Source organism: Capra hircus, chromosome 18, assembly GCF_001704415.2.
Source record: "Capra hircus breed San Clemente chromosome 18, ASM170441v1, whole genome shotgun sequence".
Lineage (NCBI taxonomy): Eukaryota > Metazoa > Chordata > Mammalia > Artiodactyla > Bovidae > Capra > Capra hircus.
Genome location: NC_030825.1, coordinates 53963519 through 53989376, shown reverse-complemented (window position 1 = coordinate 53989376; position 25858 = coordinate 53963519). Strand labels below are relative to the sequence as shown.

The 25858-nt window shown below is 55.9% G+C and overlaps 1 protein-coding gene across 2 annotated transcripts in view; it reads right to left on the bottom strand.

Moving 5' to 3' along the window:
* The window catches only part of MARK4 (microtubule affinity regulating kinase 4), a 30064-nt gene extending 16127 nt beyond the window's left edge, over positions 1-13937 (bottom strand). Inside the window, exons 1-8 of one of the 2 annotated variants that reach the window (XM_018062590.1) lie at positions 13565-13937; positions 8647-8847; positions 6096-6149; positions 5952-6000; positions 5166-5231; positions 5009-5079; positions 3860-3916; positions 1059-1295 (exon numbers count right to left, since the gene is read on the bottom strand). In XM_018062590.1, coding sequence (XP_017918079.1) covers positions 1059-1295; positions 3860-3916; positions 5009-5079; positions 5166-5231; positions 5952-6000; positions 6096-6149; positions 8647-8847; positions 13565-13615 — 786 coding nt within the window. In that variant the 5' untranslated portion in view covers positions 13616-13937. The remainder of the gene's footprint in view (positions 1-1058; positions 1296-3859; positions 3917-5008; positions 5080-5165; positions 5232-5951; positions 6001-6095; positions 6150-8646; positions 8848-13564) is intronic. The other variant, XM_018062591.1, reaches the window with a different exon arrangement.

Here is a 25858-nt window from a genome sequence, read left to right as displayed (position 1 = left end):
TTGGGATGGCTGATGAAACCCGAGCGCGGGCCATGGGTCAGAGCTGGGGACTGCATCCGCTCTGGATTTCCTGAGCGTGATCGTGGACGGCAAATGCCCCATCTCAGGGGATCCTGGCTGTACGCAACCTTCAGGCAGGGAAGGGATGTGGTGTCTACAACCGACTCCCATGTGTTCCATCAGGAACTGCAGCGGCAGTAAGAGCTCGGGCGTATGCAGACACATACACACGGCACACGTCGCCGCGGGCTGGCAATCAGAGCATCTCCCGAAAAGGACCACTGTCCTCTGTTCTAGTCTGACAACGTCTCTGTTGATCAGCATGTTTCAGAATGAAAAATTCAAAGGGGGAAAAAAAAAAGAAACCACCCAACACTACAACTCACCCCACACTTCCCACCCCCTTCTATAGAACTGGCCAGCATCTAATGTGCTATATATTTTGCTTATTATTTTATTTTCTGCCTGGCTCTGTTGCAAGAATGTCAGCATGACAGAAGGATTTTTTTTGTATGTGTGCACCATTCAATGGTTTTTTAGTATTTTCACTGAGCTGTTGCAGTCATCACTCAAATCCGTTTTAGAACATTTTCATTACCCCCAGGAGAAACCCTGTCATCCAGCTCCCCCCGCCTCCCTGTCTTAGGCAACCACTGATCTGCTCTCGGTCTCCGTGATTTGCTTGTTCTGGACACTTCATAGGCGTGGAATCTACCACGGGGGCCTCTAGTGACTGGCTTCTCCCACTCAGCCTGTTTCCAGGGATCGCCCGGGGAGCAGCACGTCTCCTCTGTTCACCCCACGTCTGCAAAACTTAAAATAGAGCCTGACTCGTGGACGGTAAACAATAACTATATAAGGAGTGGACGGGTGAGTGAGCAGGATTTGAATCCAAGCTTGCCAGCTGCGAGCCCACTCCTGACCCCTGTCTTGCCTTGAGAACTCTGCCCCGCCCCTCCGGGCCTCTGCAGGGGAGGGATCTGGGGGATGGGGGCTGTGAAGGCCGGAGACACCCTCCCCAGGGGAGTCAGAGCCCCTGTGCCAGCCCCACCCAGCACCTTGAGGTTGTGCCCGTCGAAGGGCAGGGAGCCGCTGACGAGCGTGTACAGGATGACGCCGAGGCTCCAGATGTCCACCTCTGGCCCGTCGTACTTCTTGCCCTGGAACAGCTCCGGGGCGGCGTACGGGGGGCTCCCGCAAAAGGTGTCCAGCTTCGAGCCCAGCGTGAACTCATTGCTGAAGCCAAAGTCGGCAATCTTGATGTTGGCCTCGGCGTCCAGCAGGAGGTTCTCGGCCTGCCAGGCAAGGAGAGGGCAGAGGGCGGATGTGCGCGGCGCCAGAGCCGGCCACCCTGAAGCGGCCGCGGCCTCGTCCCTTCTTTCCGTGTGACCTCGGGCAGTGACTTTACTTCTCTGGGCCTAGTTGCCTCATCCATATGATAGTGATAACCAGGGTCCCCACCGCACAGGGATGTGTGAGAATTATGTGAGTCAATCCGTGCAAAAGGCCTCCGACAATATCTCACGCCCGGTGAGTGCTACGTAACGTGCTTCCCTGGTGGGTCAGCCGTAAAGAACCCGCCTGCCAACGCAGGAGACATGGGTTCCATCCCTGATCCAGGAAGATCCCCTGGAGAAGGAAATGGCACCTTGCTACAGCATTCTTGGCTGGGAAATCCCCTGGACAGAGGAGTCCGGAGGGTTACGGTCCATGGGGTCACAAAGAGTCGGATCCGGCTGAGCGACTAAATAACAATAAGCACTATATGATTAATGTTAGCTCTTATCCTCTCACGTGGCCTGCAGGGCTGAATGTCCTCAGGCAATCCCCTGCCCATCTCGGAGTCTCACTTCACCCAGCAGAAAAAAAATGGGGATGGACTGCTCAACACTTAGAAAAATGAAAATCATTTCATATAAAACTTATTATGCACCCACTATGCACTGGGCTTTTAGACTATCCTTTATAAAAGTAGCTACATAACGCGGGGCTAAAGTACAGATTCTGGAAGCACCCTAGCTTTGAATCCCAGCTCTACCACTCACTCGCTGTGTGACTTTGGGTGGATTACCAGCCCTCTCTGTGCCTTGGCTGCTGATGTGTAAACTGAAGGTCATTATAGCACCGGCCTCACAGGCGGTTTTGGGGTTCACTGAAAAGTGCTCATCACAGCACATGGGGCAGAGTCAGCACCCAATAAATACTTCACATACTATGTACAGGCTTTTGTCTATTTCTGGTGGCAGGAGTTTGTGTATTTGTCATTTCATAGGCGAGGAAACGAGGCTCAGGGAGGCTACCTCATGCCTCCCTGAGAGCATGAACGTAGCAGAGCTGGAACCCAGAAGAGGCCTGCCATCTCCATAGCCCGAGCGTGGAAGGAGCCGCCAGCATCCCTCTTCCTCTCGTGTGCTGACTACACTTAACACACAAAAAACCTACCCTTCAGAACGCTGCCAGCGCCGGACCCTGACAACCTCCGTCCTTCCCCAACCCAGCGTGCGGGGCTTCCTCCTGGTCTCCCTCCTTCCTGGTGGTGCATTTCGGTACCACCCTTCCGCACCTCTGACCCGACAAAGGGACAGAACCTGTACAGACACACACCAAACCTCAATCTAGGGGCACCTCCATCTTGCTCAGGGGCGACACTCCCTGTGGTGGCGTCTGAGGCTCCAGAGTCCTGCCCACCCTCACGTCTGGGTTGCTTCTCCTCGCAGGTCCCCTGGGTGCACTAACCAGATCCCCAAGTCCCCTTTTAGCCACTTCCAGGACCCTCCACCAGGGGGCGCGCCTCCCCCAGGCTGTTGGCAATGGCTCACTCACACCCCTGCAGGGCAAACTCAGTGGGCTGTGTGGGGATCTCAGAAGCACACAGGCGGTGTTTCGAACTTCTACAGCAGTTTGACAGAATTTTGTTTGTTTGTTTGTTTTACTGTAATAATAATCATCTTAAAATCAGGCTTGCATTTTATTTTTTCTTCTATTTTTTTGGTTTCCCTGGGTGGCATACAGAGATCTTAGTTCCCTGACCAAGGATTGAACCTGTGTCCCCTGTGGTGGAAGCGTGGAGTTCTAACCACTGGACTACCAGGGACGTTCCTTGGGCTTGTACTTTATACATCTCTTTTTCCTTTAACTTTTATTATATTTTACCCAAGCCCCTGTCCACAATGGCTTGGGAGCTGAAACCACTCAAACCAACCCAGTATTCTGCGCTGGAAACCCAGAGAAGCAGTTCCTTAAGTACTTAGCCCAGGGCCTGGGACACAGTGGATGCTCAAGAAATCACCATCAGGACAACGGACGACCTGATTCAGACCGGACACATGTTTCCTGAGAAAGGAGGTTCTCTCGGGTGGGAGGTGTGTGGCAGGGGCTCTGGGACACACAGCCCAGCCCGGTGGTGGGGCGGAGCAGGGCAGGCCCTGCAGAGTCTCCCGTCCCCACCAGGCACTCAGCCTCCTCTTGAGTTCAAAGATGCCTGTGACTCTGATGCCCTGCAGGCTGCGGGACTCTGGGGCTCTGGGATCTCAATTCTCGAAGCTTCCTGAATGTTCTAAAGTCTCTGGAGACTCTGAGAGTGATGTTCTGTACTGTGTGCATTCCAGCGACCTTGCCCGGGACGCCCGAGGCCGTTCGGGGACACTTTGTTTCTTTCCCCTTTGTTCACTCCTCCTGCCCCCGCCCACCTGCTCCCTGCTTTGGCTGGCCTTGTTTTTGCCACAGAAGCCTGGGGACAAGTCAAGGGGCTCTGGATGCAGAGGGAGAACACGAGGAGGAAAGGAAGGGAGACGTGGCGGAGGGTGGGAGCGCCCGGGGGACTGCAGCGGGTGTCAGCGGGCTGAGCCGGGGGGCTCACCTTCAGGTCCCTGTGGACAATATTTTTCTGGTGACAGTAGTGCACGGCCGACACAATCTGCAGGGGAGGGGAGAAGAGCGGCGGTTGGTTGCTTGTGACCTCTCAGCCTCCCACAGAGACCCCAGGAACCTACCCACGACCGAGCTCTGGACTCCAGGCCTCCCCAAACACAGGCCGTGATGCTGGGTCCCCCCCAAGCCCCAACTCTGCCCACTCCCCACCCAGTCACAGCAGGAAATGAAGAGGGCGCTGCCCCGACACACGCCTCCACCCAGAGGAGGAGCCGCCCTCGTGGCAGGGGCATCAGCACCAAGGCCACAGGACCGGCCCCTCCTGACTTTCATGCCGAGAAACACACACAAGAGCATCATACACCCCAACACAGACAGGCAGCCCCAACACACCAGGGCTTACGCCCTGTGCACCCAGCATAGCTGCGTCCAACAGCTGGACACTCCCGGATCAACATTCTTGCTCAGGTCTCTTCACCCACCAAAGCCTCTTCCATACCTGGGCATCCACACACCTCCTTATCCACCTGCACATCCTGGCACCATATACCCTCTGGTCCATCAGCCTATATGCCCACCCTTGGGCTCCCTTGCACCTGTTTATATACCTGAGCATCCTCACTGCCACAGAGCTGAAGTCACACGCCCTCTTACCCACACGCCTGGGCACCCATATATATTGTGCCCTCTTACTCACAAACTTAAACCCACACTTGGGGTTCCCTCACCCATACACCCCAGCTACCATTTCCACTTTTACCCAAAGAGCTACACACCTATACACCTGGACACCCACACTCCCTTACTCACACACCTCAGCACCCTGATACTTGCGTGCCCTCTTAGGCACACTCCTATATACTGGGCACACCTTCACACTCACACACCGGACACTGGCCTACCTGGGCACCTTCAGGCTTGGTCCTCTCACCCACCCAGCTAGGCAGCTGCACCCCTCCATCTGAATAGCCTCACACCTGGGCCTCTGCATGCCCATGGCCACCCAACTGTCTACCTTCACCCCCACCCCAACTTAAGCCACACCCCCAGGTCCTTCAACAGCCCAGACTCACAATCAGACCCTCATCCCTGGAGACTGGGCGCCCCTCCCAGCCCCGCCCGCAGCCATGACCCTGACCTGTCGGAACTTGGCTCGAGCCTCCTTCTCCTTCATGCGGCCGTGCGACACGAGGTAGTCAAACACTTCTCCTGCAGGGCAGAGGCCGAGTGGGTCAGGTGGGGCATGTGGTGGGGGGGCAGGGCAGAGAGCAGGACGGGGAGGGGAGGGGCCTCACCAGCACTTGCATATTCCATCACCAGGTACAGCGTCTTCTCCGTCTCAATCACCTCGAAGAGCTTCACTGCAATGGCCAGGGGGTGGCGGTAGAGGGGTTAGGCGAGAAGAGACTCCTCACCCTCCACCTGCACTCGGTAACTGCGCATGTGCTGGCCAAGACTCCCCCCTTACTCAAGAACAGTCAATGGCTCCCTACTGATGGCAAAATTTTTCCAAACTCCCTGACCCCACCTGACCACCGTCTCCACCTCCTCACAAGAACGTCAGCTCTGTGAGGCTGGGGATATGTACCTGTTTTCTTCACTGCTGGGCCCCAGAGCCTGGCGCCTGAGCAGCCACTCAGGAATACTTACTGAGTACATGAACAGACGGATAAATTAATGCTGCGGCCACATTCAGGCCAGGCCATATCCTGCTTCTCTGGTACAGACCTCACTCTCTCGGCTCTGACTAATGCTAATGACAATGACAATGGATGCTGCTGACGACAATAATCAGAGTGGCTCCCACAGCTTAGCTCCGAACTAAGTGTTCTGAATGCACGATCTTATCCAGTCCTCACAATGACCTTGAAGTAATAAGCCCTCTTATCACCCCCCACTCCAGAGGAGGACACTGAGGCTCAGAGAGGTTGAGTGACTCACCCAAGGTCACACAGCCAGGAAGCAGGGATAGAAAACAGGTCTTTCTAACTACTGTAACAGCCAGTTCTCTCTTCCCCCGACTCTCTTTACCCAAGTGCCCTGGTTGGTATCCATTGAGCCCACTCCCTTCCCCTCCTCACCGATGTTGGGGTGGTTTAGGCCCTTCATGATACGGACTTCTCGGAACAGCTGGAAGAAAGGAAAAGAGAAAGATGAGGGTGGAGGGTTTCAAGGACCCTCTCCCCGGCCTCTCCCCCGCCCCGCTCCCTCCCCTTGGGTCTCACCTTTTGCAGGCTGCTGGGGTTCAGCTGGGTTTTGTCGATGATCTTGATGGCGACCTGGAGATGGAAGAAAGGGGGAAAGGTCAAGGTGCCACAGTCCCTCAAGCTGGGAAAGGGTCCCTCATCCAGACACCCCGGTACGTCCTTCCTCTGTCCCCTTTCAGAAACAGCGCTCTACCCGGGCCATTCTTAGTGGACGGGGGCTGGAACCGCAAGGCCTTTGCACACGCTGGTCTCACCATGCCCAGAGCTACTCTTACTTCTGCAGGGAAATATCCCCTATTCCATCATGGGGTCTGGTTGGGGCTGCTCCAGGGGCCTGTCCAGAGTGAGGGTGACCAAGCCCCTGGGGGGGCCCCTTTGTGAGGGCATCTCAGACCATTCACACTGTGGAACAAGAAATAATAACCAGAGCTCACATTTACCAAGTAGTCACATGAGCCAGGCCCTGGTCTATGTGCTTTACAAATGAGAACCACCTGGCATGTGGGATCTTAGTCCCACAAGCAGGGATTCAACCTGCACCCTTTGCATTAGAAGCACAGACTCAACCACTGGATCACCAGGAAAGTCCCTAAATGAGAACTCTTTGAATCCTCCCAATAACCCCATGAGATTATCCTCATTTTCACAAATGGGGAAACTGAGGCACAGAGCTGTTCCATAATGTGGCCAAGGTTAAACAGCTGGGAAGTTTGTGGGCTGGGGTTTGAACTTATGCAGCTTGACAGAATCAACCTTTTACACACTTAAAATCTATAGCTAGTTTTGAAAAAGTTTTGGGATGGTCATCATTGGGGAAAAATCAAAATGTTATTGGAGGCTCTTCATACTTATCTTGCAGTTTAGCTACGTTTTTATTTTGAATTACACATTAGGGTACAGCACTTCAAAAGTCTTAATCCAGCTGAGGTCTTTGATTTTTCTCAAAGAGTTTTGGGGTTACCCTTAGTCACCCCAGATCCACTGGATAACAGAACTCTTTCCCTGGGAGGCTCTGTTCCCTAAGAAACCCCTGGAGTCACGTTCAAAACCCACGTGAGGGGAATCATGCACTTTTTGTGGGGGAAGAGGGTCTCTAAGCTTCCTTTATAGTTTCACAAATGGGTTTTTAATCTCGACAAGCACTTTTTATGCCAGTATTGAGATGATCATACGGTTTCTGTCCTTGAATCTGTGCATGTGGCAAAGTACATGAATAAATTGTCAATCTGAAAAGAACTGTGCATTCCTCAAATAAACCCAGCTTTGTCACCAAGCAGCTTTCTTTAACTGACATGTCAGAGTCTATTTGCTAATATTTTGTCGAAGATTTCTGTACCTATATTCACACGTAAGACGGGCCTACAATTTTATGTCTTACCTGGTTTCACTGTCACTGTTGAACAAGCACATAAAATCTGGCAGCGGAACCTCTTTCTCTAGTCTCTGGAAGTACTGGCATTAAACTGGAATGTCTGGTACAATTTGCCCATAAAACCACTGGGGCCTGGTATCTTTTGTGTGTATGGCATAGACAGTGTGAGAGCAGGAGAAACTGCTCCTATCGCTTCTCTAAAATTGAAAGAGGCGTAAAGGGGTCATAAACACACCCACTCTCTTTTATCCCTTACAGTGGCAACCCACTCTAGTACTTTTGCCTGGCAAATCCCATGGATGGAGCAGCCTCATAGGCTGCAGTCCATGGGGTCGCTAGAAGTCGGACACGACTGAGCGACTTCACTTTCATGCACTGGAGAAGGAAATGGCAACCCACTCCAGTGTTCTTGCCTGGAGAATCCCAGGGACGGGGGAGCCTGGTGGGCTGCCGTCTATGGGGTCGCGCAGAGTTGGACACGACTGAAGTGACTTAGCAGCAGCAGCAGCAAGCGTGACTTACAGACTCCTCTCCATTTCTGCAACATTGTTGCCACACTCAGTGTGTATATGCCCACCTTAGAAGGCCAGGTGGGGAGGGTGCCTAAACATGAGTAAACCTCTCGCATTCTCAATCAAGATCACTGGAAGACTCCATTGAACCAAAGTCCACCATTAAAACAGGGAGGTGGCCTAGGTGTAGGGGCTTCCCAGGTGACACTAGGAGTAGAGAACCCGCCTGCCAATGTGGGAGATATGAGACCTGGGTTCGATCTCTGGGTGGGGAAGATCCCCTGGAGGAGGACATGGCAACCCACTCCAGTGTTCTTGCCTGTAGAATCCCATGGACAGAGGAGCCTGGCGGGCCACAGTCCACGGGGTTGCAGAGCTGGACATGACTGAAGCGAGTGAGCACACACGCACGGCCTAGGTTTAGGCACAAAAGCCACATGACTTCGAAGAGACCCTACATGTGGCTTTCCTGTGATCTAACTGAGACGGTCCCACAATTCTAGGGACGCCTGACACTAGCTCTCTTCTTCTACTTGGGTTGTTCTGGAACAAAAATCGGAGATGTTCTGAGAGTCAGAGATTTACCTGTGGTCACAAAGCTAAGTGAGGGCCAAGCCTAACCTCCTCCCACCAAGCACCAGGGCTGCAGGATTCTGCCCCCAGCCTCGCCCCTCCCCTCACTTACCTCCCGGCCAGTAAGGATGTGGCGGGCCAGCTTGACTTTGGCAAAGTTGCCTTTCCCGATGGTCCTCAGCAGGCGGTAGTTGCCTACGTGGGGCTGCTCCTCGGGACAGGAGGCGATGGAGTTCCGGCAGCGGGCGCCCAGGGAGCGGCTGGACCAGGATGGGCCCTTGTCTGAGGAGCGGCCACTGCCCAGGGTGCCATGCTGAGTGGGGGAGACGGAGCGTGAGTGGCGGGCAGCGCCCGTCCAACCCGCCAGAGTGCTCGGGCAGCTAACTCCAGCCATGGCCACCGCCCTCTCAAGGCCCTTTGCAAAACCACGCAGGACAGAGGCCTCTGGTTCCCCTACCCTTCTCTCCAAAAAGACGTCTCCAAGAACAAAGATACCGGGGCCCCCCAACTCTTAGGTACCTGGGACCCCAGACATTAGCTGTCTTCTTCTTTCCCCTTCCCTGTGATCAGGCTACCCCTGCCTCAACGTCCTTTCCTAGTTACTGGGACCTCCATCAGCTCCAAGATACTTGACTTTTAATGCTGCAGTCCTCAACCCCCATGTCTGAACTCAGCCCTCTACCCCAACTCTCACTGCTCCCAACTTTTCATCTTCTCTATCTCTGTCCCCACCCAGCCCCTCAATTCCATGGCAAACCCACGTATCAACATTTCACTCCCAGGTTCCTGCTCCTAATGTTTCCTTCTGATCCTTACTGCCCCCAGTTCTACTCCAAACACTGTAACCAACCGTCTTTCATTCCACCCCAATACTGCAGGCCACACTGCTAACCTTCCTCTGGTAGGAAACTTTGTTGCCTCCTCGATCAGTCCCCCAAACCCACCACTGCCCTGTGGAACACCGCAGCTCCATCGGCGCCCGGACCGCGGTCTCCCACGCCACGCCACAATCTGTCCCTGACGTTCTGTTCCTGCCGTCCTGTCCCTCCTGGGCCTCTCCCGCTGCAGGTCACCTGTCTGCTCCTGGCTGCCCTGCCCTCATTGTGAGCCCCAGGGACTGTGCCTCCCTTTCAGAGCTGGGGCCCAGGGTGCAGGAGACAGAGGCCCCAGCCAAGACAGCTCAGCTCAGACCCTATGCTGTCCCTGAGCCCTTCCCAGGGCTGGGGGATGGGACTCAGGAGGACAGGGAACTGAGGAAGAGAGAAGGTGAAATATGCAACAAAGAGGAGGGCCCAGGGCAGCTCCTTGCAGGGACTCTGCCAGGCCACTTAACAGCGATGAGGACCAACATCTAATGAGCACTGGTCATTAAGGCACCATCATCCCCATTTTACAGGTAGGGAAACTGAGGCTCAGGGCTTCCTGGGTGGCTCAGATGGTAAAGAATCTGCCTGCAATGCAGAAGACCTGAGTTCAATCCCTTGGTTGGAAAGATCCCTTGGAGAAGGGAATGGCTACTCATTCCAGTATTCTTGTCTGGAGATTTCTGGGACAGAAGAGCCTGAAGGGCTACTTATAGTCCATGGGGTCACAAAGAGTTGGACACGACTGAATGACTAACACTTTCACTTTCAACTGAGATTCATAGCTGGGACCTGAACCCAGACCGTGTACCCCAGAGTTATGTCTTCCCCTTCGCCACACCATGCTGCCTCATGCTCCTGTCATTTTTATGAAGTTGCCTTTACTATGGGCCAAATCCTGGGCTTTAATGCACCTCATCTGCATTTAATCCCCAGAGCAGCCCATTGAGGGTGGCACCAGCACCCCCGTATTCCAGAGGAGAAACTGAGGCTTGTGGTGAGATGCTGCCTTGTCAAGGTCACACGGTTCATTCATAAAAAAACAGGGAGGCAATGTGCCCCATGAGGGGCAGAAAGACAGCCGCAGTGCTGGAGCTCTTAGCCGCATGCCTGTGGCCCACTGCGCCATCACCCTGGCCTCCAAGGGGGTCCCGATTACGATCTGCACTCCCTACACGGGGACCCCAGGGCTGAGGCACGGTCAGCACCTTGCCCAAGGTCACAGGGCAGAAGGAGCAGAGTGCCTAGGATTTGAACCCGGCTCTGCACACTCCTGAGCCCCCAGCTCTTTCCCACATCCCTCGCTGGGCCTCCTCCCAAGGGAAGGTGGGAAGGGAGTTGGAGATCCTGGCAGATAATGGCTCTGATTCTCACCCAGATAAGGGCTTGGAGAAGAATCCCCATTAGGTGGCACCAGGGGAGCCAGCTGGGGCTGGGCTGGCATTCCGCTGAAGGCAGCGTGGCTGAGGGACCCCTGCAAGGGGCCGCTGGGGCAGTGGGTGATAAAGCCCCCCAGGGGCTGGGGGCGGGAGCAAAAATTGGCCAGCACCACCAGCTGGCCCGGCTCCCTCCTGACCGGCTGGCGCCCCAACACTGAGCCTGTTGCTAGGGAACCTCCAGAGGCTGGGTGGTAGGGGGCCTGGAACTTGGACATGACCCCACATGGCTGTCGTCATGGTAGGTGGCGTCATGTCCAGGTGGCAAAGGAGAGGGGTATGACCTCAGATTCCAGGAGAGAGGTGACCCTCTGCCAGGACTGACAAGCAGGTCTTACAGACTAGAGTTGGGAGGAGAGGGGAGAATTAACCATCCCCAAATTTCCCCACACATCTGAACAAGAGGAGGAGGAAGTGCGTGTATGAGCCCTGTTTGCTGGATGAGGAAACTGAGGTTCAGAGAGGTGAGGTCACTTGCCTGAGGTCACACAGCTAGGGAGGGACAGAAACTGGATGTGAACTTCTGCTTCTCCGGATAACCAAAGTCATTAACAGCAACAACAATAACAGCAGCTACAATAGGTCTGGGCCTATGCATCTTACTCACATAATCTCATTGGCTCCTTTTACAACTTCCTTAACAGGGAGGTGCTACCATCGATCCCATTTAGAGGTGAAGAAACTGAGGCTCCAAGCAGGGAATGGGCCTGCAAGCCCGCACAGCAACCAATGACAGCCCTGCACTGAGGAGGCACTGCCGTCTGACTTGCACCCACGGTCACAGCAGCTGCAAACACGTGTAGAGCGCGTCCTGTGTGTCAGGCATTGCCCCTATCATCTCGACTAATCTGAGGAATTCAAGTGATCACCCCCATTTTGCAGGGCAGGAAACTGAGGCTCAGAGGCGAGAACCAGCTATCTGAGGTCACACGGCAAAGCGGCTGGCAGAGGGCTCCCTGTCACAGCCTGGGGTGACTGGGGGAGCGGTGGTTCTCATTAGAGACTCCAAATCAGAGTCTGGCCCAGAGCATGATATCCGGTGGCGGCAGTGGGGATGGTGATGAGGGAAAGAGTTTTCTGAGGCAGGGTCCTGCGAGACGAAGGGACAGAAACAAAATTCTCTGGTGGGCATCGAGGGTGAGGGCGGCTGGGGATTGGCAGGGAGCTGGCAGAACACCTTGGGGGGAAAGGGATGAAGAACCCAGATGGGGAAAAGTCTGGCATTGTTTGGTGGGAGAGTCTTCAGAAGCGCTGAGAGTAATCAGAAATCAGGGAAATGAGGAATAGGGGGATCTCCCTGGGGTTGTTCGGGCTGTGGTGTAGGGGCAGGGGGACCTGGGAATAGTGGGAGGGGTCCAAGCCATGGGACAGTGGAAGTCAGCAGCCAAGGATACCTGAGCCAGGGGCCTGGGTGTGAGGAAGCTCCTAGAAGTTAAAGAAGAGGGTTTCCAGGAGCAGTCCCTGGAACCAGAGAGAGGTCCCGGGGCCTGAAGTCCTGGGGAAGGGGCTTCCTGGTCAAGCGGTGGATCCAAGGAACAAAGGCTGAGCCTGGTGGGAAGCCAGGGGCCTAGGAACCTGGGGAGAAAGCTTCCAGCAGACAGACCCCAAGAGAAGAGGGCTTAGAGCAGGGCAAGACCAGAAGCTTCAAGCCCAGGAGTTTTCTGGAAGAAAGATCTGGGGCCAGGCCTTGTGAGCTGGGGAAGGGCTCTGACACTGAGGAAGGGGCTCCTCTGGGAGGCCAGACCCCCTGGCAAGGAAGAGGGAGGCCCTGAGTGCAGCGGAAGGGATGGGGGCCTGGAGCTCTAAGGGGTGAGGTAGTATCCTGTCAGGAGGGGGGTCACAGGGTTGGGGGCTTGAAGAGGGGGCTTGCCTGAAGCAGAGGAGTTGATACAGGAAGGATGAGGCCTGGAGTCAGACTGGTTCAGGGCCTAGAAATCCGAGACTGAGCTGGGGGGGGGGGCCTGGAAGTTGGAAGCCAAGGTTTCCTGGGAAAGGAAGAGACCAGAGAGGGTCCGGGGTTGGGGGGGGGAGGTGGGAATCTGTGGGGATGGGAAGTGCTGAGGATCCAGAGACAGGGCTCCTTGGAAGATGGGGACCAGGCCTTGGAAGTGGAGAGACCTTGAACAAGCTAGAAAGGGCCCTCGCCCCAGGAAAGGTGGAACTGGCTTCCTGTGAGGGGGTGCCCAAGAGAGCTGGGAGCATTCCGGAGGGCCGTAAAGCTGTGGATGAGAGGAGGGGATGATGGGGAGCCCGGCACCCAGATCCAGTCGCGGAAGGCCAGAAGCAGAGGCAGCACCGGCCCAGGCCTCCCTGGGTTGGGGAGCGGGGGCCGGGGCTGGGCCTTGGGGTCAGGAGCCCGGCAAATCCGGGAGGGGGCCAGCTGTCGGATGCAGGCGGCCTGGAGGGGAAGGGGCTTAAGCACACGCCGGAGAAGGGAGGGGCTCTTGCAAGACAGGGGAGGGGGCTTCCTGGAGAGAAGAGACCCAAGCGGAAGCGGTCTGCAGAGGGACAAGAGGGGGTCCCGCGAGAGGGGCGCCCCCAGGGGTCGGGCTGGGCTGAGGAGTGAGTGGGGGAGGGTCGAGAGGCCTGGAAGTCCGGGCGGGGGGTCGGGGGGTGGCGGGCCGGGCCGGGAAAACGAAAGCAGGGGCTTGTGTGGCCAGGTGCACAGCAGGGCGAGGGGTTCCGCGGCCAGACCCGGCCGGGGCTCCCCAAGGGGCCGGGCCCCACTCACCGTGTCCGAGTTCCGATCGTTGCCCGGGGCTAGCGCCGTCCGCGAAGACATCTTCTCCGAGTCCCGGGGGACTGGGCGGCCGGGTCGGGGGGGGCGGGGGTCCCGGGGTCCCCTGTCTTCCCCTCCCCCCCCGCTGGCCTGGGGACGCGAGCTCAAAAGCTGGGCGCTGCGGATACCGGGGTTCGCACCGTGGGAGAGGGGGCAGGGCGGGGGAGGGAAAGGGATGCCGAGGGTCCTAGTGGCCCCGAACGGCGGGGGCCCGGGGCGCCATGGGGGCGGCGGGCAGGCGGGAGGGCGGGGGCCGGGGAGGGGGCGCGGAGCCGGCCCGGGCGGCGGCGGAGGGAGGCGGCGGAGGGGCCGGGGAGGAAGGGACGTCAGGGGGCGGGGCGCGCGGGGCGGGGCCGCAGAGACCCCGCCCCCCGCCTCCGGCACTTAAAGGCGCAGGCCGGGGCCGGCCAGGCGCTCTCGGGGCGGAGGCAGGTCTGGGCGCGTCGGCTCGGAGCAGGTTCTCACCGGAGAGCAGAGACTCACCGGAAGAGGAGTGAGAAGCGCCAAGGCACGGCGCCAGAGACGCAGAGAAAGATACTGAGAGGCGCAGAGACGGGGAGGCTCAGGAAGAGAGAGACAAAGAGACACAAAGAGATAGAGAGACAGGGGTAGCGAGAAACACAGAGACACAAAGAGATGAACAGGCAGCCAGACAACGGAGCGGCCAAAAGACAGAAAGGCAGAACGAGGGCGAAGCGCCAGGAGAGACACGGACAGGCAGGGTGAGAGACGCAGAGACACAGAGAGCGACAGAGACTGATGGATCCACGCACAGAGACAGAAGGCGGGACGGAGGTGCACAGACCTCAGGAGAGAATGGAGACAAAGAGGCAGGACTGACAGAGAAGCCCTCAAAGGCAACAGCCAGGCCGGCGGCGCTTCCCTGTTCTCCCTCCCAGCCCCGCCTCCTCCCCAGTCCAGGAAGCTCTGGGGACCGCGGGCTAAGGATGCTTGGGGGGACGGTGTCTGGGCGGAGCCACTGAGGAAGGGTGACCAACCTCTCTAGCAACGCTGCCTCCCACCTCCCAGAAAACTCCAGACCCCACGGTTGTGGGTTGCAGTCTCCTTTCCTTTGCAACCCAGTAGGGGTCTCCAGACTCTGTGTCCAGCTTTGGCACTCAGGAGAGGCACTGGCTCTTTCTGGGCCTCAGTTTCACACGTCTATAAAGGGAGGGGGAGGATCTGCATGTTGCCTTCCTAGCAGGGCTAAAGTAGGTGCAAAAGAACCTGGTGCAAGTATTCTCCTGCTAGGCAAACTGAGACCAGAGAGGTCAAGGGCTTTGCTGAGATCACACAGTGCCGTGGGGGCCACGCGTCCCCTCTAGACTAGGGTGGAATGAAAGGAAGAGGGACACTGCCCTGGCCTTGGATTCAGCCCTTGCATGGGATCGATGTCTGTTTGAACGTCTTCCTGAACCTGTTTCCTTTCCTAAAAAACTGGTTTGACAATAATAGCAGCCTGCTGGAGCCAGCTCAGCAAGCTGGTTGTTGAAGTCTCAGGGATTTTGGAGCTGGTTGTTAAACAGTCATTATTAAAAATTAAATTATGCAAACATACAATTAAATAAATTATATTTAAAGCAAAGATAATAGTCATCACGTCCTAATTATTTCACGTTTGGTTCTTACGTGTGATCCTGAGGTTATTTACATCTATTGTATTCTGTTACAGTGAAACTGCTATGCAAGGGGTGACTGCACGTCTCTTTTCCCCCAAAGGCTTTCAATGTTGACACCTTGGTAGCCTGGAATTCGCCATGGTGGGAATATTTACACCATGGAAATTGGCACATGCTACAAAGAAAGGCTTTCCGCCATCACTCGGCAGAGCGCTGGTTGTAACCTATTGACCTGTATATCACTGCTTGATACCATCAGCTACATCTACTCACAGAGGCTTCCTCTGTGCCAGGCTCTGAGCACTTCATCCTTTCTGCTACAGCGTGAGATCGGACCATCATTGTCACCCCCGCTTGCAGAGGAAAAACCATATGCTGAAGTCCACACAGCTGGTAAGCAGCAGGGCTGAGGTTTGAACACAAGCATCACCAAACTCCACAAGGTAGGGTCTTGTCCACTATGGCTTCCTGTCTCTGGAAAGTAGAAGTAGCAGCCCAGCTCTGTGACAAATTAATGAGACTATGGAAGGAAAGCAGTTCTTGCGGGAACAGATTAGAATTTCTTAAATGGGTGATATTATTATTATTCAACAAATGGAGCCTGAGGAGTCTCAGGGATGGTGGGAGGCAGAGAGGGAGGAGCTCAGAATGTTGTTCTGGAAGCTTTGGGATCCCAAGGTTTCTGCGGGATGAGGGGTGGGGTCTTGGGAATGGGATAGAGGCTGAATCCGCCCAATCCCTTCCCAGCTCTAGCGCTGACAGCTGCAGTTCTCCGAAACACCACACGAGGGCAGAAGATCGCCTCCCTACACAGGTTGCCCACCACTCTTCAGGGCTCACCCTGGCTCCTTAGTTCCCAGTATGGTCCCCACCTCATTTCCCAGATGGGGAAACTGAGGCTTAAAGAGGGGAGGCTGTGGCATGGATAACCTTAAAAAGTTACGCTCATCAAAAGAAGCATACAAAAGACCATTTACTGTATAATTCCATTTATAAGAAATGGGCTTTCCAGGTGGCTCAGTTGTATAGGAATCTGTCTGCCGATGCAGGAGATGAGGGTTTGATCCCTGGGTCGAGAAGATTTCCTGGAGAAGGAAATGGCAACCCATTCTGGTATTCTTGCCTGGGAAATTCCATGGATAGAGGAGCCTGGAGGGGGTTGCGAAGAGTTGGATACAACTTCACAACTAAACAACAACAAATTGATGTGAAATATCCTGAACAGGTAAATCTATAGTGACAGAAAGTAGATTCAGGGTTGCCAAAGGCTGGGGGGAGAGCACAGTAAGGACCGACTGGAAAAGGTTTTAGGATTTAAGGATTTCTTTTTGGGGTGGTGAAAATGCTTTGGAATTAGATAGTGGGGATGGTTGCCACAACCTTGTGAATATACCAAAAACCGTTGACATACGCTTTAAAAGGGTGAATTTTATGGCGTAAGAATTATAGCTCAATAAAAAATTAAGTGAAAAAAGAGGGAGAGATCCAACAGTGTCCATGGCCCATAACAGATGCTTCGTTCCAGCCTGGCCTGCCTTCTCATTGTCATGGGTCCACACTGACTTGGGGAGGACAAAGCCTGTTTCTCCCCCTGCCTTCTCGGCCACCAAATCAGCCCCTCCCCTGGGGCCCTCTGCTGACAAATCCAATCCTTGAGTGGAGGCCTTCAGACCTTGGAATCTTAACCCCTGATGCACTTATCCCAACCTAATGTCCACAGAGCCCCCACTGGGGCTAGGGGGGAAGGAGTGATCCCTGAGCCCAGCTCCTGCCCCTAATGTCAACCCTACCTCACCCCAACCCCAATCGAGCTGAGGCAAGTGATCATTCTCTCAGGCCAAACACCTGGGATACTATGCCTGGGAACCCAAAGGGCCACCTAAGCCTAAAACCCAGCCTTGAAAATAACCCTAATCCTGCATCTCACTCCATCTATCCCCCAACCCATTTCTAGCCCCAACCCATCTGCCGTCTTCATCCACAACCTCCCATCCTTAGCACTGCTCTATCCCCACTGGTGCATTCTGTTAACAGATCTTTACTGAGCACCTGCTATGTGCCGGGCATGTATTTAGAGTTATCACGATGAACACAGTAAGCAAAATCTGCATTGAATTTACGTTTGATTGGGACAGTCAGAAAATCCACCAGGGAGAAAGAGGGATTTGATCATTTCAGGTTGTAGAAAGTGCTCTAAAGGAACTGAAAAATCAGAGCAATGTCTCTGGGGAGCGGGGAGCGTACAGGATGGGCAGAAGTGCTTTTCTGGTCGGGAACCTCTCCTTGGAGGAAAGGACGCTGGAGCTGAGACCTGGGTAATAATGAGAAGGCAGGCGTATGGAGACCTGGAGACAGGGGCTTTTAGGCAGAGAGAACCACGGAAGCAAAGCCCTGCCTAGGGCCACCCCCTGAGGCCTCCAACCAGCCCCTGGTCCCAGCAGAACCTTCCTCCATGTCTTTACCCCAGAGTGGGGAACCCAGGAGAGAACTTCGGGGCCCACAGCCAGCATGGGGTGTCTCTGAGGGGGTACCCAGGAGAGTGTTGTCACCTTGGGAGGTGTGAAGAGCAGACTGGGGGGGTTGCCAGTTCCGGTCGGGGTGGATGAATGTGGGGCCTGACCGCAGCCCAACACAGCCTGGCCTAAAAGGGCAGACAGATAACAAGTCCTTCCCGCCCCTGGCCCCAGAGAGGGAGGGGTTTCCTGACAGGAAATTGACCTCCTCTAACCCCCCCTCCTCAGATCCAAGCTCTTGGCAGTCCTGGCTGAAGGAGCCTCAACACAGGACAGCAGCCGGGACAGGAGACACTGAGGAGGAGGTGAGTGTGCAGGAGGAGGGGAGTCACGCGCCCCGCGCCTCTGAATCGGGCGCTGGACCGTAATTGGGGAGAGCGTGTCCCCTGAGGCCAGGAGAGTCTGGGGGCAAAGAGAAACTCTAGGGCCTGACCTGGTGGTGGTGGGGGCGGTGTCAGCCAGCAAGAGGCTAGGGGGAGGAGAGGGGGAGCAGGAGGAGGAGGGTGCAGGGCACGCCGTGGGGACTCTGCCGATCCAGGCTGCCAGGGAGCCACGGAGAGCTTGGAAGCACCAAGGGAGAGGAGAGACACGGTGTCATTGGGTCGGTGTCACTGGGTCGGAAGCGCTCTGAGTTCAGGTGGGAAGGCTGAGGCCAGAGGGGGATGGGCGGTCTGCTCCGTTCCCAAGAGATGGGGTCCCAGAGATGGGAGGGGTGACCAGGGTTGGGATGGAGATAGAGCAGGAGGCGGGATGAGGCTGGGATTGAAGATGTAGGTGAACCTGGAACAGGCCGGGCTGGTGACGGAGTTGTTTGCGGGCAGGGTCTGGATTGGGGTTGTGTAGGACACAGCTGGTCAGGGCAGTTCCCTGATCACAGGCGTGGGACTGGAGGTGATAAACTTCTGCAAACAGGCTGGCCGGCCTGCAAAAGGTTCGGGGCATTGGGGAAAGGCTGGTAGCAAGGAAGAGGAGGAGGAGCCCAAAGAGGGAAGCTCTGGTGGCCAAGACATCCTGCAGGGGGCACAAAGGCTGGGGGGCTTGAGGGATCCCTCGGAAGTGAGTCAGGGGCCCGCACCCGGAGGCCGATGAGGGGGCTGGAGGGGGCAGGATGTTGGAGTCAGGTTGCAGAGGTAGGTGCTGGAGCCAGGAAGGGGAAAGACGTCGGGGTCAGTTTTGGGAAAATGTTGCAGACGGGTCTGAGGATGTTGGAAATGATTTGGCGGGGAGGGGTCCCAGTATAGGGGTGGATGTGGAAGCTGGTGTGGGAATGTCAAATCTTGTTTGGGTGAAAAAAAGATCTAGTTTGAGTGGTGTTGACTTCTGCTGGAGGGAAATCAAAGGCCCCTGTTTTGAGGGGGAGGGGGAGTGTTTTGCGGGCGGAGGAATGATGGAGCCAGTTCTAGGGAATGACAGAGCCATTTTGGAGATGAGGCCTGTGGAGCCCAGCTTGGAAGATGAAAAAGAATCAGTATGTGGGGTGTGTGCATGCATGTGTGTGTGTGTGTGTGTGTGTGTGTGTGTGTGTGTGTGGAGGGGCTGGCACCAATTGCTCATAGCCACAGGGGTTCCAGGCAAGGGTTGCCATGGTGACTGCCTCTTGGGGGGATCGGGGACCATGGAGACTACAGAGAGGCTAGGATGGTGTTTTGAGGAACAGGAGGCTTGAGAGACAACAGCTAAGGTCTGGAGGCTGAAGTCAGGGAGGAAAGAAGTGGGGTCACCACCAGCAAAGGAGAGGCTTGTGCCCACAGCCCAGCCAACTCAGGGCCCCTTCAGCATCGGCTTCCTCCCAGTGCCCCCATGCCCCCCCACACCCAGTGCCCCATCTAGACCCTGTCCCTAGCCTGCTCCGACCCTGTCCTGGTTGAAAGCAGCCGTGTGTCTGGCCAGAGGAGGACGTGGGAACCTCTGACACTCCACACATTTTGTCGTAGTTGCACAGGGGAATACGGTAGGCAGCACTAATCAGAGCCACAGAGACAGGCGTGGACAAATCTCACATGTAAGATGTGAGGAAAGAAAAAGGCAAGTTGCAGGGACACATGTAGTAAGACAGTGTTTATAGAGAGTTTGAAACCACGCAAAACAATATGATATTTCTGGGTACTAGTCTGGGTAGGCAAAGGGATGGCTTTCCTTGGGAGAGGGCTAGAGCAGGCGGGATGAGGGAGGGGTGTGGGAGGCTTCAGTGCCTTTGCAGCGCTTGAGTCTTAGTTCCCTGACCTGTGCCTAACCTATGCCCTTGGCGGGGAAAGCGCAGAGTCCTAACCACTGGTATATGCTAAAGCACTTCAGTCGTGTCCAACCCTTTGCGACCCTATGGACTGTAGCCTGTTAGGCTCCTCTGTCCATGGGATTCTCCAGGCATAATACTGGAGTGGGTTGCCATGCCCTCCTCGGGGCATCTTCCCGACCCAGGGATCAAACCTGCATCACTCACATCTCCTGCGTTGTCAAGCGGGTTCTTTACCACTAGCGCCACCTGGGAAGCCCCCTAACCACTGGACCACCAGGGAATGGTCTGCAATGCGTATTTCTTTGGAAAACAAAAAACTGAACCCAAGAGAGCATATATTTGCATTAGATGTAGCTAGGATCGTAAGCACAAGGGTGTTTAGTAAATTTGTTTTCTATACTTTTCTGACTGTTTGGACTATTTCATTGTTTTCAAAAGTGCCCTTCCGGAACTTCCCCAGCAGTTCAGCGGTTACGACTCTGCCTTCCAATGCAGGGGGTGTGGGTTCAATCCTTGGTTGGGGAACTGAGGTCCCACACATGGCCAAAAGTTAAAACAAAGGAAAAAGAGCCCTTCACGGCTCCTCAGTGCCCTCGGGAGAAAGCTCAGGCCCTTCCTTATGACTTTTGAGGCCCTGCCTAGCCTGCTTTTTGCTGACCTCTCCAGCTTGACTTATCATTCTTCCTCCCCCATGAGAAATGAAGTCCTTGCCCCCTTCCTTTGTTTCCTGTTTGGCCCCCATTCATTCCCAGAGTGCCTGCTCTGGGAGCTGAGGACACAGTGGTGACCCAGACAGTCCTGACTCAGCCCTCTCAGGGCTCACAGACCCAACCCCAGACAGCGATGACCCAGAGTGGGAATATCAAGGAGGGGAGCACCTGATTCAGCCTGGGTATCCTGGAGAGCTTCCTGGAGGTGGCAACATCTGAGCTGGGTCTCAAAGCCTGAATGGACTATGGAGAACAGAGTTCCATGTAGAAGCAGATGTTGAAGCCCAGAGGAGCCTGGAGGAAGAAGGAGGAAAATGTGGGATCATGCTGATGAGGGATACAGCTGGCCAGCCTGAATTTTGTCCTGAGGGCACTGGGGAGCCATGGAGGGTTAAAAGAAGGGGAGGGGCGGGTTCGAGCCCTAACAAGGTCCTCAAAGGTGCACTGGAGGCCTAGAGGCTGGACATCAGGGAGGAGGCTGAAGTAGAGAAGCAGGAGGGGGCTTGGACTAGGGGTAGGAGCCGTGAAGAGGGAGGAGACAGGGATGTAGGAGATGGAATGGGCCAGACTCTGGAAGCTTCCAGCCCCACAGGGACAGAGACAGTCTGCCTTGGCCGCCGCTGTGTTCTCAGTGCCTGCACAGGGCTGGACTGATACAAATACCTAATAAGTGTGTGTGTGTGTGTGTGTGTGTGTATACATGTGTGCATGTACGTGTGTGTGTGGTAAAATCTGTACAACATTAAATTTGCCATATTAGCCATTTTAAAGTGTATAGTTCAGTGGCATCTCATGTATTCACAAGGGTGGTCAAACATCACCACAAATTCCAGAACATCTCCATCCCTCTAAGAGGAAACCCTGTACCCATTAAGTGGTCAGGCCCCAGTCCCTTTCTCCCAGTCACTGGCAACCACTAATCTTTCTGTCTCTATGGATTTGCTTGTTCTGGATCTTTCCCAGTAAGAGTTTGCTGGAGGAATGAATGGGGTAGAGGTGACAGGACTACTGACTGGATGGGGAGGAGACGAAGGTGCCCGAGAGTGTGGACAGGACGCCTGGGTAGATGGTGGGGTGCGGCCTGGGTCCCCATGTAGGAGGGGACCTTCCCCTCTCAGCCTGTTTTCTCCTGGAATAGGAGGGTCCCAGGGCAGGAGTGAGGTAGGGGAAGGGTCTGAACTCCATTGCTCCAGGAAAAGAGCCCAGGATCTAGAATCAGACAGGCCTGGGTCTGGATCCCAGCTTTGTCCCTGAATCACCATGGGACATTAGGCCCTTATGAGCCTCAGTTTCCTCATCTGCAAAATGGGCATAGTGACAGTGCTCAGCACAGGAAGCTGTGCAGATTCTAGGGGTGTATAAGTGCTCAGCCCAGTGCTTGGCACACATGCTTCAAAGTGCTGGGGACACAAAGGCTCTGTCGTCAGTGTCACCCACCACCAACAATACCGATGGGCCATTTCCACCCCTCCTGCCCCCAGGCCCTCTCCGGTCAAAATGCCCATCCTCAAGAGTCTAGGGATGGCAGACTCTAAGGTGCCCCGGGCAGGGACACTGCCTCTGAGGTCCTCTCGGAACCCCTTTGAGGAAGTCTCAGGACTGGAAGAAGAGGAGGCTGCGGAGCTGGGGGCTCTGCCGAATGGAACGTCATGTCGTCGTCGAGCCACCCTGGAGAAGCTGGCAGGCCTGTCCCCCTTCCGGCTGGGTAAAACCCCTGGCCGGCAGGCGGGCAGCCCCAGGGATGGGCAGCCTCGCTCTTTCCTGGGCCGGGTGCTGTTGCCAGGGATTCGCAGGAGCTCAGCAGACTTCGGCCTCCTGGCCAGGCTTCAGGGGAGCCGAGCCCAGGGCGATGAGGAGGCGGCTGGAGAGGCTGCACGGAGACTGGCCTTCCTGAGACTGGGGCGTGGGCCCAAGCCCCTGCGGGCATCACTGGCTGAGAGGGTGGTGCCCGCAGGTGAGGCAGCTCCCGAGCCCCCGCCCAAGGTCCCAGAGCCCCCAAAGGTGAAAGAGCCCTTGTCAGGTGAGTTGGGAGCCCTGGCTCAGACCTGAGAGAACCAGTGTCTCTACCTGTGACATCACTGTTTCCATCCGCCCACCTCCACGGACAGGGCCAGCCGTCCCTCCTGCGGTCCTAATCTCCATCGTCAAGCTCCAGCTTCAGCCCCATCTCCACCCCCAGCCCCAATCTGTCCCTTTCTCCACCTGCCACCTTCAACCTTGCCCCGTGGTCCAACAACAATCAAATCACCAACTCTGGTCTCATCTCCTCCAATGCCCTCCCTGTCTCCAGTATCAATCCTCTTTCCCTTACTCCCCTCAAATTCAGCCTCAATCCCATCTCCTTTCAAAGTATCCACATTTGACCTTGACCTTAAACCCCTCCCTAACCTCCACAGTCCACCCTATTCCCATCCTTAGCCCCAATTCTGGCCCCAAACTCCAACCCCCACCTCAACCTCCTCCTCCATCATCAATCTCTTCTCTTCTTCCATCCCACTCTGAACTCCAACCCTAACTCCACCCCAATCCTAAACCCCCAGCCCCAGCCTCCACCTTCAGCTTCATCCCTACTTCCACTTATACCCAAGTTTCATCTTCAAGCTCACCCCCATGCCTGATGTCCCCCTCCATCTCCCGGCTACATCCGCCCAAACCCATCACCACCTGGGTTAGTTTTCTGTTAGTACACAGACTGGCTGACTGAAGACCACAGACGTTTATTCTCTTGCAGTTGAAGAGGTCTGAAATCGAGGTGTTGGCAGGGCCACGCCCACTCTGAGGCCTGCCTGGCCTCTGCCACCTTCTGGCACTCCGCTAGCTGCATCCGCCTGTGGCCTTCTCTGTCTTCACCTCATCTTCTCTGTGCCTGTCGGTCTTGGTGTCCAAATGTCCCTTCTTACAAAGATGACAGTCACACAGGGCCCACCCTGTTATCCCATTTTAACTTGATGACCTCTACAAATGACTTATTTCCAAATAAGATCCCATTCTGACGTATTACGGGTTAGGGCTTCACATATCTTTTTTTTTTTTTGAGGTTGGAGGGGGGACAAACACAATTCAACTCACAACACCACTTTAGCTGTATCCTCAACCCCAGCTGTACCCCAAACCCCAGTGTCTTCCTTGGTGCCTTTCTGGTTTCCAGTCACACTTATTCCAAACCCATCATCCGTCTCCACCCTGAGACACATCCACACGCTTATTCTCAACCCATCCCTTTTTCCAAATGCCATCTTTAACCTGAGAGCTATGCCCAACACCATGACAGCTGCCAAGCGGTCCAGTCCCTTGCTGCGGCCAGTTCCTCGTCTCTTAGCCCACCGCTCAATCCCGGTTCCTCGCCTCTTAGCCCACCACTCAATCCCGTCCCTGTGTGCAACTCTTTCCCCGTTCCATCTCACTCCCACCCCCCAACCCCAGGTCTATCTCAGTGTCCCCCTTCAACCCCACTCACCTCCCCAACTTCCTGGTTCAGGAAGTCGCATTCCCAGCCCCAGTTTTCAACCTTAACCCAAACTCATCCTCTCAGTCCCAATCCTAACCACCCACTTCCAGCCTCCAACTTCAACTCTCCGCATTCCTAACCCCAGTTCACCTCCAGGCGTCTTTGAACTCACCTCCTTCTTTCCATCCTCACCATTGCCTCAACTCATCCCCAGCCCCATCCTTACCCCAAGCCCAGACATGATCCTCAACTCCTTCCCCACCTCCCTCTTCAGATTGCAGCACCACCCTAGCTCTCCTGAACTCCCGCATCCCAACCCCCACCTTCACCGGATCCTTATCTCCAGCCCCAACCCTGAGGCCTTGTCTCTATTCCCCGACCCCCACCCCTGGCCTCCCCCCACAGACAGCCCTTGCTGCCCCAGCAAGGGCTCCATCCTCTGATGCCTTCCACATCCTGCATCAGAGGCTATTTCAGCCTGGCGCCCTAGGGACTGGGAGGGCACTGCAGGGAGGGGCAAAGCGGGTGAGTGGAGCCCCCGCCTTCTGGAAACGGATGGGCAGAAATAGCACTGGCCAGGAAACAGTTTCTCTGCCAGGGAGGAAGGGGAGTGGGGGGAGGTGTTGGGGGTAACCCTGGGCCACTGGGACCCTGCTTCTGCCTTCACTCAGAGGCCTCTCAGCCCCTCAGAGGACCCCCCTCTCCTGGGGGAGTGTGAAATCGCCAGAGAACCAGATCACCCCCACAGTTGTCTGCACCCCAAAAGCCCTACCTATGGTCCTCACATCCTCCTCCCACCTCCAGGCCCCCATCTCTCCCCTCACCTGGATCTGACTGCCCTCCCTCAGCCTCTCCACTTTCTCTGATGCCTTTTAAAAAAATCTTGATGCACGTTTCTATCCTGCCCTCAGCTCCCCAACTCCTCCCCACATCCTAACCCACCCCCTGATACTCTCTTCCCCAAGCCCTAATCCTTTCCTTCTTCCTCAAACCCTACCCCCATCTTACTCTGACTCCCCCATCTTATCTTCCTCCTAATTAGACACCCTCTAGTCTTTTGACCTCCTTCCCAAATGGAGACTCCCTCTCCCATCACCAAACCCCTTCTTCCCTCCCCAACCCTCTCCTGTCTCCTTTTTCCTGACTCTCTCTCTCTGCCTCCTTCATCCCCTGTCCCCCATCCTCCCCTCCCCAAGTCCTGACCCCTCTCCTCATTCTCTCCATTCTCCTCATCTTCCTCCCTTGACCTCCTCCTCCACCTCGCCTCCCACCTTGTCCCATTCTTCGCCCCCTTCCGCCCCGTTTTCCCGCCCCTGATCGCCCACTTTGCGCCCACAGTGTTGGAGATCCTGAGCTTGATCCAGCAGCGTGAGCTGGCGCGGGCCGACGAGCACATCTTGGAGCTAGAGGCCGAAGAGCTGGCGGCGTCGGGGGGCGGCGCGCCCGGGCCGCCCAAGGCCGAGGGCGCGGGCGGCGGCCGCCGGGCGCGGGACGTGGCTCTGCTCTACGAGGCCCTGCAGCGCGAGATGTGGGCGCTGGTGCGCGAGACGCTGGCGGGCCCCGGGCTGGGCGCGGGCTCCGGGGCGGGCGCCGTGGCGCAGCTGGGCCAGGTGTTGGTGCAGGAGGAGGCGGCCGACGGGCGCCGGGGACCCGAGGCTGCCCGCAAGCTGCGCGCCCGCTGGGCCGAGGCGGTGGCGCGCGCGGCCCGGGAGCGCCTAGA